We start from the raw sequence: 15,039 nt of genomic DNA on the forward strand, positions 1-15,039 counted from the left end.
GGTTTTAACAGCCCCACGTCGATTTTAACAACCCTGCATCCTTTTTGACAGCCCCACGTCGGTTTTAACAGCCCCACGTCGATTTTAACAACCCTGCACCCTTTTTAACAACCCCACGTCGATTTTAACAGCCCCACGTCGATTTTAACAACCCTGCACCCTTTTTAACAACCCCACGTCGATTTTAACAACCCTGCACCCTTTTTTACAGCCCCACGTCGATTTTAACAACCCTGCACCCTTTTTGACAGCCCCACGTCAGTTTTAACAACCCTACGCCAGTTTTAACAACCCCACGTCAGTTTTAACAACCCTACGCCAGTTTTAACAACCCCACGTTGCTTTTAACAGCCTCAGCACCAGTTATTACAAGACCCCCTTGCGTTGTTATTGTTAAAGACCTCACCACGTTTATTACAATAACAACGCCCTCAGGAATAGCAAAAGCTTATTCCCATGTACCTGGGGCATTGTAATACAGCCGTGGTGACCACAGGTGAACATGGGTCGCGCTGAGTGATAACGGGGTATCTAGCACGTATCCTTCGATATCGGATATGTCGAGCGTGGTCAGCCGGGGAAGCTTGACAGAGCGTAAGAACGACTCTAGAGGGTCGAAATATGAACGGTAGTAGAGTGTGACGGTGATGGAGCGGAGGAACATCGCGTGCGGGAGGATATCCTTGAGCAAGCAGTCGAGGTCCTTCAGGTTTCGACTGGACCAGTTGAAAGCAACCTCGAAGGGAACGCCCGCAGAGTGTTCGAGGCTGAATGACAGCCACTGGCGTGCATTAGGTCCACAGACAACGATCTTGTTCCATAAACTCTTCTTGGAGATGAGGGTGTTGTTCCAGTGGTGGCAGATGGCGTGGAGAGGGAGCCACATGGAAGTTTCCCACCGGCCATAACGCGACCACTTGAGGCCACCGTAATCCAAGGGACGGGTGACGTAGAGTAAGATGTGGACGAAGATCTCCTGCGGGAGCTTGTGGAAAGGATGGGCGTTGCCGAGCGGTGAGTGGCGCGAGTAGTATGTCGAGTGGATCGTCATGAAATGGTGCGGAGAGAGGGGAGTGGCGAGCGACAAAGATGAGAAGCGACACAGATTTTGAGGTTAGGAACCGTGCCACCGAGTAGACTGAGACCGTAGCGACAAAGAAGGCTATCGTAGTGGCAGGATCTGCGCGCCGCGTGATGCCGCATCACTGTCAAGCCTATCAGCGCTGGGTCGGCGAGATAAGATTATGAGACAAGGCAAGTACCTCCACCTTCGCCGCTCGTCTCAGTCAGTGTCTTGTGTCCCGTCACTGCTTTCACTCCAGATCTTCGGTGCTTTCACCCCCCCCGGGCCTCTCCTCATTGATCTCGTCCGCGAGCGACCGTTCTTTACGATATCGCCGTCCCGTTCCGGTGAACAATGCGCGTTACGCGCATGTCTTTGAAGGACGCAGGGGCCGGTGCGGCGGTGCCAGCGGGACCACCGCCCGTGAGAGTGGGTGCGTGCAGGTTCGCGTTGCGCGACCACAGCCGGTTGGCCGCGACCGCCCTCCCCATGACAATATCCTCATACCGCTCCTCCACCCCGGACAGCCGTCCAAGGCGCTCTCCCAGACCACACCGGGCGCGGGCTCCGCCTTCATCGGTGCGCGTGCTGATTGTGCACCTTCGCGAGCGGACTGCACAAAGCGGGGCCCCCGCGATGAAAAGCCTAATAGGAGCAAGCGCAGAGAGACGTCCAGGTTGTACCGTCAGAGGGAGTGAAGCCGAGCCCAAGAAAAGGCACAGCGATGACGGTGTGGAGATCCAGAGTGGAGTCAGGGCTCGGCTTTGGCTTGTCTGGTGCTTGATGTCATGGAGATGGGAAAGGCAGATGTTGCGGTTCGACGGTCGTGCGATGGAAACGAGAGAGGCAGGTTACAAAGGCTGAGGCCTAGGCCGAGGAGGGAGCAAATTTGAGACGAGGGCCGGATACGAGGCAGATACAGGAATTCTCGCCCTGTGAAGCGTATGAATAGCAGTCGCGGCCCAGACATGACGTGCGATGTTGCGTTACAACTTACTGTCGATCCTCGTCAGCTCTAGTCGGATGGCAGGAGAGCGCGCACCTTCGCCCATCGTCCATCGCTCTCGTTGATAACCACGATTCGCGTCGCGGTTTTCACCCCAGCGGCTTCCATCTTCTCGATCCACATCTCGTCCTCCACGGCTACCGGCGGCTCCCCAACACGAACTATTCACCCCAACAGTGCGAGCGCGCGACGTCTGGCCCGTTGTAGAAGCCGACAGGACCTACGGGACCGGCGGAGACGGTGAGGGGCACCTGCAGGAGCGACGCCACGCGCAGGCGACAGAGCAGGTAAAGTGGCGCGCAGCTCGGAGGAGCTATGGGATATGGCGATATTCATTCCGTTATCGACCGTGAGCGTATTGAGACGCAGTGGTGGTGTTGGGGGTTGAAGCCCAGGCAAAACGCGCTCGCATCCCAGGGATTCCTTGGGGATTACCCTATGAGACGCTGTAAGCGAGCAGATGTAGGAGGATCTGGCGGAATAATCCAGTTTGGGCGTCTGTATAGCGGGCTCACCTTCAGCCGTGTGAAAAAATGAAGCCATATGTTCTTGCCTCTGCTCGCACATCGGATCCAGTGGAATCCTCGGGAATACTGCCCGTGTTCTGTGTGCCGCACGCCCAGTGTGCCATATGAGCGCCTCGATGACCGCGATTGCCCCGCCTTCTGCTCCTGCGGCCGTGTTGCGCGCGGCCTCGACACTGTGAATGGCGGACTCCGAGTCTCGTCGTCCCTCTTTGGATCCCCCGCTGCTCGTTCAACCGCCCGACCAGTATTACTGCGGCTGTTTAGAATGTCTAGGCAAAAACAAACCATTCGGATCCCACAGCAAATGGTTCCGTCACTCCAAGGCTCGCGAAGAGCAGCTTCGGAATGGGCAGATCGATCCTCCCCATCGATCCTACATTCAGCCAGTTCAGGGCATGCGGGTGTCGTCCCAGAAACGTCGTGCGGCATAAACCACCGGCTCCGAGCCTTTGGCACAGAGGCGGCGGACACAATCCCCTCCACCACATGTTGGTCCACCTGACGAAGATCCAACACATCCCGTGAGTGTTACATGGTGTTAGTGCTTCAAAAAGTTTTTTACACCCGCCCACATCAGCTTGCAACACACACATCCGACAGAACCAATTGGGTTGAGCCTGACCGGCTGCGGGTCGACTTTCTACCTACCCCAGACTCCGATTTCCCTCAGCTAAACAACTCTGACAACCCGGGAGTCTCGCCACCAACTCATCTCAATCAGCAACTGCTGTCAGCACCCCCGCACCAGATCTACATCCCTTCCCGAGTTGCGAACATTCCTGAACTAGACATTTCCCTCTCTACAATCAATGCACTGCGCTCCTGCACTCAACTTGAGCATTCTTCGCTTGATCAAGACACCATACACAGGCTTCGAAACCCGAGCACAGATTCCGTCACCATTACTCCACTCCAGAAGTTTGCACTCTGTCTCTTCACTTCGGACACATCTGCGTCGGATGCACGGTACACTGAAGAGCACGAATGCTATAACGAGCTGGATGCCAAAATGCGCCCTCAGCCAAACCCCGAGTTAGACGAAGATCACGAGTCTATGGCCTCCCTCCACTCTGTCAAGAAGCTGCTCACTGAGTTGTCTGGAGTTCATCCCCTCGTCCACGACATGTGCTCCGAATCCTGCATGGCTTACACCAGCCCAAAGGCGAGCAAGGAGATCTGCAATCACTGTTCTTCCTCTCGCTATGACCAGAAGAAACGCGCCGTTCGAACGTACTACATGTTCCCTCTTGCCCCGCAACTTCTTGCTCATTACAGCTCATCAGAGTCTGCCCACGACATGCGCCATCGACAGAGACGGATGCCTGCTATCATCGACCAGGTTTTGAGAAGTAACGGGAATGTCGACCACATCAGCGACGTCTATGAAGGTTCGGACTTCTGGGAGGCGTGCTTGCAGGGGCGCATCAAGGATGACGACATCTGTGTTATTCTGTCCATGGACGGTGCTCAGCTATTCGCACACAAGGCCTCAAACTGTTGGATATACATCTGGATTCTCCTCGATGTTGCCCCTGAAAAGCGATGATACGCACGCACCGCCGCTGTACGGTGCACCGCGACTACACTAGCGCCCGCGCGTCGCCGTCCACCTCGACCTCGCTCGTCCTCACGTACCTCGACCTCTCCGCCGCGCGCACCCATCGCGATCAGTCCGCGAGCATTCCATATCGACGCTCCAGCATTCCAGGCCAGGCGCGACGCCTACGGACACACCACGCCGCAGTTCACGCACGACCGAGGCCGGCACGGCACGCACCCGATCCACCTCCTCTACAGTACGCCGACCTCGTCCATTTCCTCATCTTCATTCCCCTCCTCTTCTTGCACGATTAGTATGTCCTCCTGTTCTACATCTCATACATTTCGTATTCTCGTATCCACTTCCCCTTCATTCTCGGTCTCGATTTCGTACATTTTCGGGTCTCGGACTGTACATTGATCTGTCTACATACTCGCCCCGTGCGTCGCATGTACTTAGGCTCACGTTTTTGCTTATTGATGCTCAGTTCACTCTCCCGCTCTTTCTGCGCGTGCTGTGTGCTCACCTCGTCTCGCCTTCGCCTTCACCTTCACCTTCGACTTCGACTTCGCCCACGCCCACGCCCACGCTCTCGCCCACGCTCTCGCCCACGCTCTCGCCCACGACTTCGACTCCCTTCGCCTTCGCCAGCGCCGCGCGTGCGAGCGATCTCGTCTATTCACTCCGCGTCTATTCTCACATCGTCCTCCTCGCGCTCGCGCGATCCCCCGATCCGTCCTCCCTTCACGTTCGCTCCTCACGCAGCGCGTCGTAGCTGTTCCCTTCCTTTCCTCCTCGACTTCCCGCGTCTCACGCTTGCACGAGCTCGCTCACTCGCCCTTATCACTGTTGACTCTTTGCGGAGTTGACTGCACATCATCTGGAGCCCACCGCGAGGGTAGAGAAGAGACTACAAGCTCTCTCATTGTAAGCCTCTGAACCGGCGAGTCCTTACTTCAGCCCTTCTCCTGCATTGGCCCACAAAAGGCATCCTCTCTTCTACCATCACGGATCGCGAACAATTCCGCCTTCGCCCGGTCAACTGGGACGATCACCGCGCGTCAAGTGGCTCATCCGAGTCCGGTTCGACCTCATCTTCCTCTTTTCCATTTGTATCCCCACTTGCCTCTCCACCACCCGTTGTTTCTCCACCACTAGCTTCGCCTCCTGAACGTCGCCCGATCACCTCGAACGCGCCACCGCCATCGGAAGCATCTGACGCTGAAGAACGCGACCGCACCCTCTCAGATCTATTCTTTCGCATATTTCACCAGCTCCCTTCCGAGATCCCGTCTCCGCCATCGCCGCCACCTCCACCTCCGCTATTTGTCCCACAACCTTTCTTCATGGCCTATCGCTTACCCGCACGCGGAGCAGCCGGCGCACCGTCGTTTGATCCGGAAGGTGACCCCCGCACCATCCTCGGATTCTTCGACGACCTCGACTACTGCTTTGAACAAGGGCAAATCAATGACGAAGACCGCAAGAAGGCACACGCAGTTCGCTACGCACCCGACTCGGAGAAGACTATCTGGCGCGCGATCCCGGAGTTCACAGATGCCACGAAGGACTACGAAGACTTCAAGAAAGCCGTGAAGAAGGAGTACGTAGGAGAAGACGGAGTAGGGCTGTTCACTCGGAGGGACCTGGAGTTGCTCGTGGACAAGACCGCGAGCCAGCCGATCGAATCAATCAACACCTTCAACAAGTACGGCCGTCTCTTCCGCGACCGGTCCGCCTTCCTCGTCCTCGGCAACCAGCTTCAGCCGAAGGATCGTGACCATCTCTTCTTGCTCGGCCTGCCACTCGCGCTGCGCACCCCCATCCTTGATCGCCTCCGCATTATCAAACCAACCATCCTCTACCCCCGCGACCCTTACCCCATTAACGACGTTACCGAAGCCGCACACCACGTCCTGGAGGCCGCGCTAGTCGGCACCGTTTCCGGAAGCTCACTCGTACCAACTCAAGTGGTCGCCCCTGTCCAGGTGCCAGCGATCAAGTCAGAAGCTACGATGGTCATGGAGCAACTCGCTGCCACGCTCTCGACCACCATCATAGCGGCGCTCAAGCAGAACCAACCGGCACCACCAAGGGCACCGCGCGAGAACCCACCACACATGCAGGGGCTCTGCTATTACTGCGGCGACTCCAACCATCCCATCCGCGCTTGCCCCCTAGTCGAAGCCGATATTGCTGATGGAAAGGTGCGTCGTAACGCGCAGGGGAGTGTGGTTTTGCCTTCCGGCTCGTTCGTGCCAAACTCTTACCCCGGCAACACGCTCCGAGAGCGCGCCATTGCCTACCACCAAGCGCACCCCGACGCACGCACTCCACCCGCTCAGCAAATGCTTTTTGAACCATACAACTCCCAGTCGCACACGAACACGCTCCCTCCCGCCATCTACGCCAACTTCCACGAGTTCGACCTGGAGCAACAAATACAGAGCCGCAAACAAGAGATATACGCGCTCGAACGTCAACGCGCACTCAAGCAGAAGGCCGCCGCGGCGAACGCTTCTGAAGCCCGTGAAGAACGCGCACGTCGCCGCGCCGTTCGCTTTGAGTCCCCCGAAGTCACCACGGGTCCCGCCGTACCGCGAGCAACCATCGAGGAGGTGCCAGATGAAGACGCCCCGTCCCGAGAGACGGAGGCCTCGAATCCTGCGTCGAACAGCGCGTCCGCGCCCGCAAGCACGCCTGAAAACGAGCTGGCCAGCAAGTCTCTGGTTCCGCGCGTCGAGCACCCGTTCGCGTCCGCGCGCGACGCAACTTACCAGCCGCCGACGCAGCGCAACTTCGCGACGCCGCCAACCAAGACCATGCAGCCTGGAGTCAGGAAGCCCGATCCTTCGTACCGTGCGCGCCCTCCAATCTACACCCCCAGCATGTCGCCAGCGTCCTCAAGCGTTGCCTTAACCAGCCGATTATGGTCACGCACGAAGAGCTCCTTTCCATGTCGCCCGAGCTGTGCGTCGCCACGCGTGAGCTCTGCATTGTTCGCCGCGCTCCAGTCGAGCCAGTACTCACCGCGGATGCGATCTCCGAGGACGACCTCCCAGGTGCTGACGTCTACAGTGACTTACCTCCTACGACGCGCAACGTGCTAGCCCAGTCTATGCCGTCCACCTTCGCGCAGATCACTCAAGAGGAAGATCCTCCGCGCGGCGCATTCGTAGTCCCCGACCCGGTCGAGACGTACCTCAAATCACTGCCATCTGGTGAAGACGCTGCCCCGCTCCGCGTCGCGCTCGATTCCGCCGCAATCCGCGCCATCAACGGGACGGTAGTCAACAAGGCCGACGTCTCCTGCATACTCGACAGCGGCTCCAGCATAGTATCGATGTCCGAAGGCGTCTGTCACTTCCTCGGCCTCTCCTACGACCCGCGCGTCGTCCTGCAGATGCAGAGCGCGAACGGATCCTGCGACTACTCGCTTGGCCTCGCGCGCAACGTCGCGGTGCGTTTCGGCTCTATCGTTGTCTACTTACAATTCCACGTTATCCGCTCTCCCGCCTACGACGTCCTCCTCGGCCGCCGTTCGACCTTCTCACTACAAGCACGGTCAATACCAACATCGATGGCACGCAGACAATCACGCTCAAGGATCCAAACTCCGACCTCGTCTCCACCCTACCTACGACCCCGCGCATGCCTCCAGTGTTCCAGCATCACACCCACCTCAACATCAGTTCCCCAGAGCCGGATTTTCAGTAGCGTCGAGGAATCGGCCTTCGACCGAGGAGACGTAGCGCTTTTACTTAGTTCTTGCCCCGGTGACCCCCACTCTGCTGCGATAGACGCTTTTTCGGTTTTGGAAAACTCCTTTACATCTTCTGACCTCGATTTGTTGTACCTATCCATATGTTCCCCATCCCAGCTCGGCACTGATTCGCTCGCGGACCCTTCCTTCCCGTTCCTGGACTCCGATTCGGCCCCCGATTTCCGCCCTATTACCTCATACTCCCACTCCACGCTTTTTATCCCTGACCCGCACCTCGGCTCTCTGTCATCTGACGATTCTCCTTACCCGTCCTATCCTTCCTTTACCATCCACTCCCACGTCTTGCACTCTTCCTCTACCCTATCTCCCACCTTCACCCACCTCTCTCGCAATCTCCCTGACATCCCCGATGCTCTTGACACTGCCATCCCGACGTTTCTCGCTGCACAACCCAAGACGAAAGCAAAGTCGAAAAAGAAGTACAAGCCCGTCGCGCTCAAAACTCGTCCCGTCCTCGCGCCACTGCCGGACCAGTTCCGCATCATCCGCAACATCGTGGGCGATCCTCTCGAGCACCTCGCACCACTCTCCCCGCACCCACCCGACTTCCAGCCAACCGGCCGTTACACCGCAGAACGTCGCGACATAGTCAACAAACTCCACATGAAGACTTTCTTTGGCCGGATGAACGCGCGCTGCTCCACTCGCTCTACATGAAGCATGAGAAGGCATTCGCATGGCAAGACTCGGAACGTGGCTCGTTCCGCGAAGACTTCTTCCCGCCCGTTCAGATCCCCGTCATCCCACACACGCCTTGGGTCCAGCGCAACATCCCGATACCACCTGGTCTCTTCAGCCAAATCTGCGACATTATACGCGCGAAGGAGGACGCAGGTGTGTACGAACCCTCCAACTCTTCGTATCGCTCGCGGTGGTTCTGCGTCGTCAAGAAGGACGGCAAGTCCCTCCGTCTCGTACACTCACTCGAGCCCCTCAACGCGGTCACGATCGCGCACTCCGGCGTTCCCCCATTCACCGAGCAGATCGCGGAGCACTTCGCTGGCCGTGCTTGCGGAGGCGCGCTCGACCTCTACGTCGGGTACGACGAACGCAAGATCGCTGAAAGCTCGCGCGACCTCACGACGTTCCAGACGCCCTTCGGCGCGCGCCGCCTCGTCACGCTACCCATGGGCTGGACGAACTCCGTCCCGATCTTCCACGAAGACGTCTGCTACGCGCTCCAGCCGGAGATCCCCCACATCACCATTCCGTTCATCGACGACGTCCCCACGCGCGGCAGCAAGACCGAGTACAAACTCGATGATGGGTCCTTCCGCACGCACCCCGACAATCCCGGCATCCGCCTCTTCGTCTGGGAACATTTGGTCAACACCGACCGCGTGATCCAGCGCATCGAATACGTCGGCGTCACGTTCTCTGGTCCCAAATCTATCCTTATCGCCCGCGTTTTCACAGCGGTAGGCCATCGCTGCACGCCGAACGGTCGCATCCCTGAGCCCGGAAACTACGCCAAAATCGTTAACTGGGGATACTGCTGCGACCTCTCTGACGTCCGCGCGTTCCTCGGTACGATCGGTGTAGCCCGAGCTTTTATTCACAACTTCGCGCGACGCGCCTGGCCACTCACGCAGCTCACACGCAAGGGCGCCGCCTTCACGTGGGGACCGGACCAGCAGAACGCGCAGCACGACCTCAAGGAAGCCCTCATTCGCTCCCCCGCACTTCGCCCCATCGACTACGACTCGCCGGCAATCGTCATCCTCGCGGTCGACACCTCACACATTGCCGTGGGGTACATCATCTCCCAGTGCGACCCCGACGACCCATCCCGCCGTTACATCGCCAAGTTCGGGTCGATCTCGCTCAATGATCGCGAAGCGGCCTACTCGCAGGCGAAGCTCGAGCTCTACGGACTCTACCGCGCGCTCAAGCAGTGCAAACGCGTCGTAATCGGTCTCCGCGGCTTCATCGTCGAGGTCGACGCGCGGTACATCCAGGGGATGTTGAACAATCCCGATGAGTCGCCCAGCGCCGCTATCAACCGTTGGATTGTTGCGATACTCACGTTCCACTTCACCCTCGTACACGTACCCGGTGTTATGCACGGACCCGATGGGCTCTCACGCCGCCGCCGCCAGGAGGGGGATGAACCAGCCGAAGAAGACGACGACGACGACTGGATCGACCGTCTCAACGGATGCTTACACCACATCAACGTCGACCCCGCCCTTCTTGCGCGCGAGCTCAAAGTCTTCGCATCAGCATCCCCTCTCTCCACGCTCTTCGACGTCTTCACGACCGACATCACCAGCGCGCCCTCCAGCGCCGACATGGCCTCTACCATCCCGCGTTCGCCCGCAGCGCTCGCCGAGGACGACCGCGTCGTCCGCGTCTGGTACTACCTCTCCAAGCTCGTCCGCCCCGAAGACCTCTCCGACAATGCCTTCACCGCGTTCCACCGCTTCGCGACGCGCTTTTACATCAGCGAAGGTCGTCTCTGGCGCCGTGCGCTCGCAGTCGGTGATCGCCTCGTAGTCTGGCCGCGCTCGCGGCTGCGCATCCTCCAGCAGGCCCATGAAGATGCTGCGCACAAGGGCACCTACGCGACCACCGCACTCGTTGTCCTGCGCTTTTGGTGGCCTCGCATGCAAGCCGACGTTGCGTGGTTCGTCAAGACGTGCCATATCTGTCAGACACGACAGCTGCGGCAAGTCCTCCCTCCGCCGACCATTCCGCGTCCCCCCGCTGCCCCCTTTCTTCGCGTTCACGCCGACGCTATGCACCTTCCCCCGGCGCGCGGCTTCAAGTACTTCGTCCACGCTCGCTGCGCACTTACGGGCTTCGCTGAAGGCCGCGCCCTCCGCCGCGAACTTGGCAGCGCCATCGCGGACTGGCTGTTTCAAGACATCCTCTGCAGGTGGGGCGCTCTCGCGGAGATCGTCACGGACAATGGTACGCCTTGGATCGCCGCACTCACGCACCTTAGCAACAAGTACGGCGTCCGGCACGTCCGCATTTCGGGCTACAATTCGCGCGCAAACGGCATCGTGGAACGACCGCACTTCGATGTCCGGCAAGCCCTCTTCAAGGCTGCCGACGGCGACGCCTCCAAGTGGCCGCTCTTCGTCCCGCACGTTCTTTGGGCCGACCGTATCACCACACGCCGACGCCTCGGATGCTCACCCTACTTCGCCGCGACCGGCTGCCATCCCGTCCTCCCTCTCAACTTCGTCGAAGCTACGTACCTCGCGCCGCCGCCGACCGGGCTCCAGTCGACCGAAGAGCTTATCGCCTCGCGCGCTCGCTCACTCGCACGACGTCAAGACGACCTCGCCCGCATCCACTCCAGCGTCTTCGCTGCTCGAATCGCCGCTGCACGCAAGCTCGAGCGCGATCACGCCGCCGGCATCGTCGACTTCGATTTCAAGCGCGGCGACTTCGTCCTCGTCCGCAATACCGCCGTCGAGAAGGCGCTCAACCGGAAGATGCGCCCACGATACCTCGGACCCTTCGTCGTCCTCGCGCGTAACCGCGGCGGTGCGTATCTCGTTGCTGAACCTGACGGAGCCGTCGTCGACCGCCCCATTGCCGCCTTCCGGGTCCTTCCTTACCTCGCTCGCACCACCATCGCCACTCCGTGGCTCAACGACTCCGCACTCGACGTCTCAACTGCACGCCTCCGCGAGATGGAAGCCTCGGATTCCCTCGGCGACGACGACCCCATGGATGAAGAAGACCTCGACTTCGGAGATGTGGAGGAGGAGGATTGTTATCAAGGAGATAACGTTGGGGAGGACGAGTCGGAGTTCAGGTCCCAGTAGGGAGGGAACTTTTCTGGTGCGCACCCCCGACTCGGAACCGTTCTCTCGTGCATTTTCCCCCCGCGTTCAAGACGCTCTCCCGTCCCCGGACTTCGTGTCCGGCGACTCCCCAATTTTTTCCTCGCGCATAGCTTCGTGCTTTGCTTTCGACGTTCGCGTTGAAATTCTCGGTCCCCGCGTCTGTACTCAGCACTCCGCCATCACTATTATTCCCCCACTTCCGCGCCTCTATCACACCCGGTCGTTGCTGTCGCTCCCCTTTGCTGTGCTGAACCCAGGAGGGTTCAGATTTCAGTAGGGAGGGGGTGATACGCACGCACCGCCGCTGTACGGTGCACCGCGACTACACTAGCGCCCGCGCGTCGCCGTCCACCTCGACCTCGCTCGTCCTCACGTACCTCGACCTCTCCGCCGTGCGCACCCATCGCGATCAGTCCGCGAGCATTCCATATCGACGCTCCAGCATTCCAGGCCAGGCGCGACGCCTACGGACACACCACGCCGCAGTTCACGCACGACCGAGGCCGGCACGGCACGCACCCGATCCACCTCCTCTACAGTACGCCGACCTCGTCCATTTCCTCATCTTCATTCCCCTCCTCTTCTTGCACGATTAGTATGTCCTCCTGTTCTACATCTCATACATTTCGTATTCTCGTATCCACTTCCCCTTCATTCTCGGTCTCGATTTCGTACATTTTCGGGTCTCGGACTGTACATTGATCTGTCTACATACTCGCCCGTGCGTCGCATGTACTTAGGCTCACGTTTTTGCTTATTGATGCTCAGTTCACTCTCCCGCTCTTTCTGCGCGTGCTGTGTGCTCACCTCGTCTCGCCTTCGCCTTCACCTTCACCTTCGACTTCGACTTCGCCCACGCCACGCCCACGCTCTCGCCCACGCTCTCGCCCACGCTCTCGCCCACGACTTCGATCCCTTCGCCTTCGCCAGCGCCGCGCGTGCGAGCGATCTCGTCTATTCACTCCGCGTCTATTCTCCTCGTCCTCCTCGCGCTCGCGCGATCCCCGATCCGTCCTCCCTTCCGTTCGCTCCTCACGCAGCGCGTCGTAGCTGTTCCCTTCCTTTCCTCCTCGACTTCCCGCGTCTCACGCTTGCACGAGCTCGCTCACTCGCCCTCATCACTGTTGACTCTTTGCGGAGTTGACTGCACATCAGCGATACAAAAAGCCATTTATCCTTCCAGGTGCGATCATCCCGGGCCCAATAAAGCCGAAGGATCCCGAGTCGTTCATGTATCCTGGGCTCTAGCATGTGAGGACGCTTCAGGACGAGGGGCTTTGGATCTGGGATGCTTCTCGTTTGGTCACATTCCACTCCCATCTCTTTCTCTTCTTGGTAGAGACAGATGCAGTTGGTGCTCCTGAACTCACAGGCTACGTTCCACATCACGGGAAAAACGGCTGTCGTGTGCGTTGCAAGCGCTCTGGTCGTCGAAAACCTGGTGCACCCCACTACTACCCCGTTCTCTCGAAACCCGACAACTACGCAGAAGACGGCTGTGATCATCCCGATTGGGATCCTTGGGATTTTTCGGGATCCACTCCACACGATTACGAAGAGGACCTACAGGCTCTTTTCAGCTCGACCTCCCATAACCAGTACAACGCCAATCGTCTGAACACCGGGCTCACCAAGCCGAGCATCTTCAATGGACTCTATCCAGACCACACCCTTCCCACTCCCAACCTGTTTCCTGGCGACATCATGCACCTCTTCGGCCTCAACGTCACAGATCTATTAGTCAAACTCTGGCGAGGCAGTCGTGAATTTTGCGATGACAAGCGTGGAGACTCTGTAGCTTCATGGGAGTGGGTCTGCCTCACGGGAGACACATGGGTCAGACATGGGGCACAAGTTGCAGCGGCAAGACACTATCTCCCTGGATCATTCGACCGGCCTCCTCGCAACCCTGCCGAGAAGATCAACAGTGGATACAAGTGTTGGGAGTTCCTCACTTGGATATACACCCTTGCCCCAGCTCTTCTCTACGGAGTCCTCCCTGACGAGTACTGGGTGAACTTCTGCATGCTCGCTTCAGGAGTCCGGATCGTGTTCCAATGCGAGAGCTCAGCCAAAGACCGTGAGAATGCATACAATCTCCTCGCTCAGTTTGTCTACGACTTTGAGGATCTCTACATCCAACGCAAGGTCTCCCGCATCCATTTCTCTCCTCAGTGCATGCACACTATCCCACACATGGCTCTGGAAACCGTACGCATCGGCCCCCTGATATGCACATCACAGTTTCCCATGGAGTGTACGATCGGTGACCTTGGACAACAGATACGCCAGCCAGCCAAGCCTTTTGAGAACCTCGCCGAGCAGAGCCTACGGCGCACACAAATCAATGCTGTCAGGTCGATCATCCCTAGCCTTAAGCGTCAGAAGGTGTCCAATGTACCACGCAAGGATCTTGGAGATGGCTACGTTCTTATGCACCCTCGTGAGCAACGATATCGGCAAGCAGAAGATAACGAAGACATCCTGATCCTGCGGTACATAGAAGACCGACTAGGCAGTACCTCTCAAGCTCGCGAGGATTGGTTAGTTCGCCAACAAGCGTCCATCCAGCAGTGGGCACGATGCGAGCTCCCAAACCGCCAAGTTGCCCGCTCCGTATGGAAGGAGATTGCAAACGGAATGTCGAGGATGGCACGTAACGTCAAGGTATGTCGCCGTTACTGGCACTCGTCACTCCGGCTGTAATAAAGACACTTGCTGTCAGTACCGATTGTCGAAACCAAACCCAGATCAAGTACAGTATGCGGAAGTCCAGTTCTACTTCCTCTGCTTCATCGGCGGCCAAGAAGAGGCTCTCGCAATAGTAGCAAACTATGGGCCGCCTAATGAGGAACTCCTGAAGCTCTCATCAAACGCCGTTTATGCGTGCTGTGCTCCCGATCACCGAAGACTCGGTGTGATCGCAGTCAAGTCTATCCTATCCTGTGTGGCGATAATCCCATGTCATACTCTCCCCCATCCCGACGCTTCCCCAACAGGCGACAATGTCTTCTTCGTAGCGGAGAAGCTGGGGCTCGACATCGGACTACTTCGCGGAATATATGGGTCAGGTGACAACACTGACAATGCAGACGGTGACGGAGACGAACCAGATGAAGTTCAGAATGACGATCTGTAGATTTGCGAGGTGGAAATGCCTTGGTGCAGGTAGACAGTGGCTTGGGTGTATATAGTAGGGGTGTGCGGTCTGTGGTAGCACTTGATGAGCTGATTCTACAAGCCATGCCGTGGGGCACCGTGCTCGATGTGGATGAGCTCTCCCGTGTCGAGGACGCCCACGCGGACGACGTTGGCC

General features: G+C 58.4%; 3 protein-coding genes across 3 annotated transcripts; 2 read left to right on the plus strand and 1 right to left on the minus strand.

Annotated features, from left to right (window-relative positions):
* Positions 1-448: 448 nt before the first annotated feature.
* Positions 449-1,051, minus strand: BXZ73DRAFT_106027 (uncharacterized protein; the record flags this gene model as incomplete). The annotated part of the gene is made up of 1 exon (XM_048016485.1): positions 449-1,051. One exon carries the CDS (start codon positions 1,049-1,051, stop codon positions 449-451), a length of 603 nt encoding a protein of 200 aa, XP_047873144.1.
* A 2,668-nt stretch (positions 1,052-3,719) lies between these two features.
* BXZ73DRAFT_54031 (uncharacterized protein) lies at positions 3,720-4,142 on the plus strand (the record flags this gene model as incomplete). Its single annotated transcript, XM_048021103.1, has 1 exon — positions 3,720-4,142. The coding sequence occupies one exon, from the start codon at positions 3,720-3,722 to the stop codon at positions 4,140-4,142; it is 423 nt and encodes a 140-aa protein (XP_047873145.1).
* Positions 4,143-13,427: 9,285 nt separating this feature from the next.
* On the plus strand, positions 13,428-14,862 carry BXZ73DRAFT_92551 (uncharacterized protein; the record flags this gene model as incomplete). The annotated part of the gene is made up of 4 exons (XM_048026394.1): positions 13,428-13,934; positions 13,968-14,390; positions 14,485-14,609; positions 14,634-14,862. The coding sequence occupies 4 exons, from the start codon at positions 13,428-13,430 to the stop codon at positions 14,860-14,862; spliced, it is 1,284 nt and encodes a 427-aa protein (XP_047873146.1).
* Between the last annotated feature and the right edge of the window lie 177 nt (positions 14,863-15,039).

Source organism: Epithele typhae (genome assembly GCF_022376455.1).
Source record: "Epithele typhae strain CBS 203.58 chromosome Unknown BXZ73scaffold_75, whole genome shotgun sequence".
NCBI lineage: Eukaryota > Fungi > Basidiomycota > Agaricomycetes > Polyporales > Epitheliaceae > Epithele > Epithele typhae.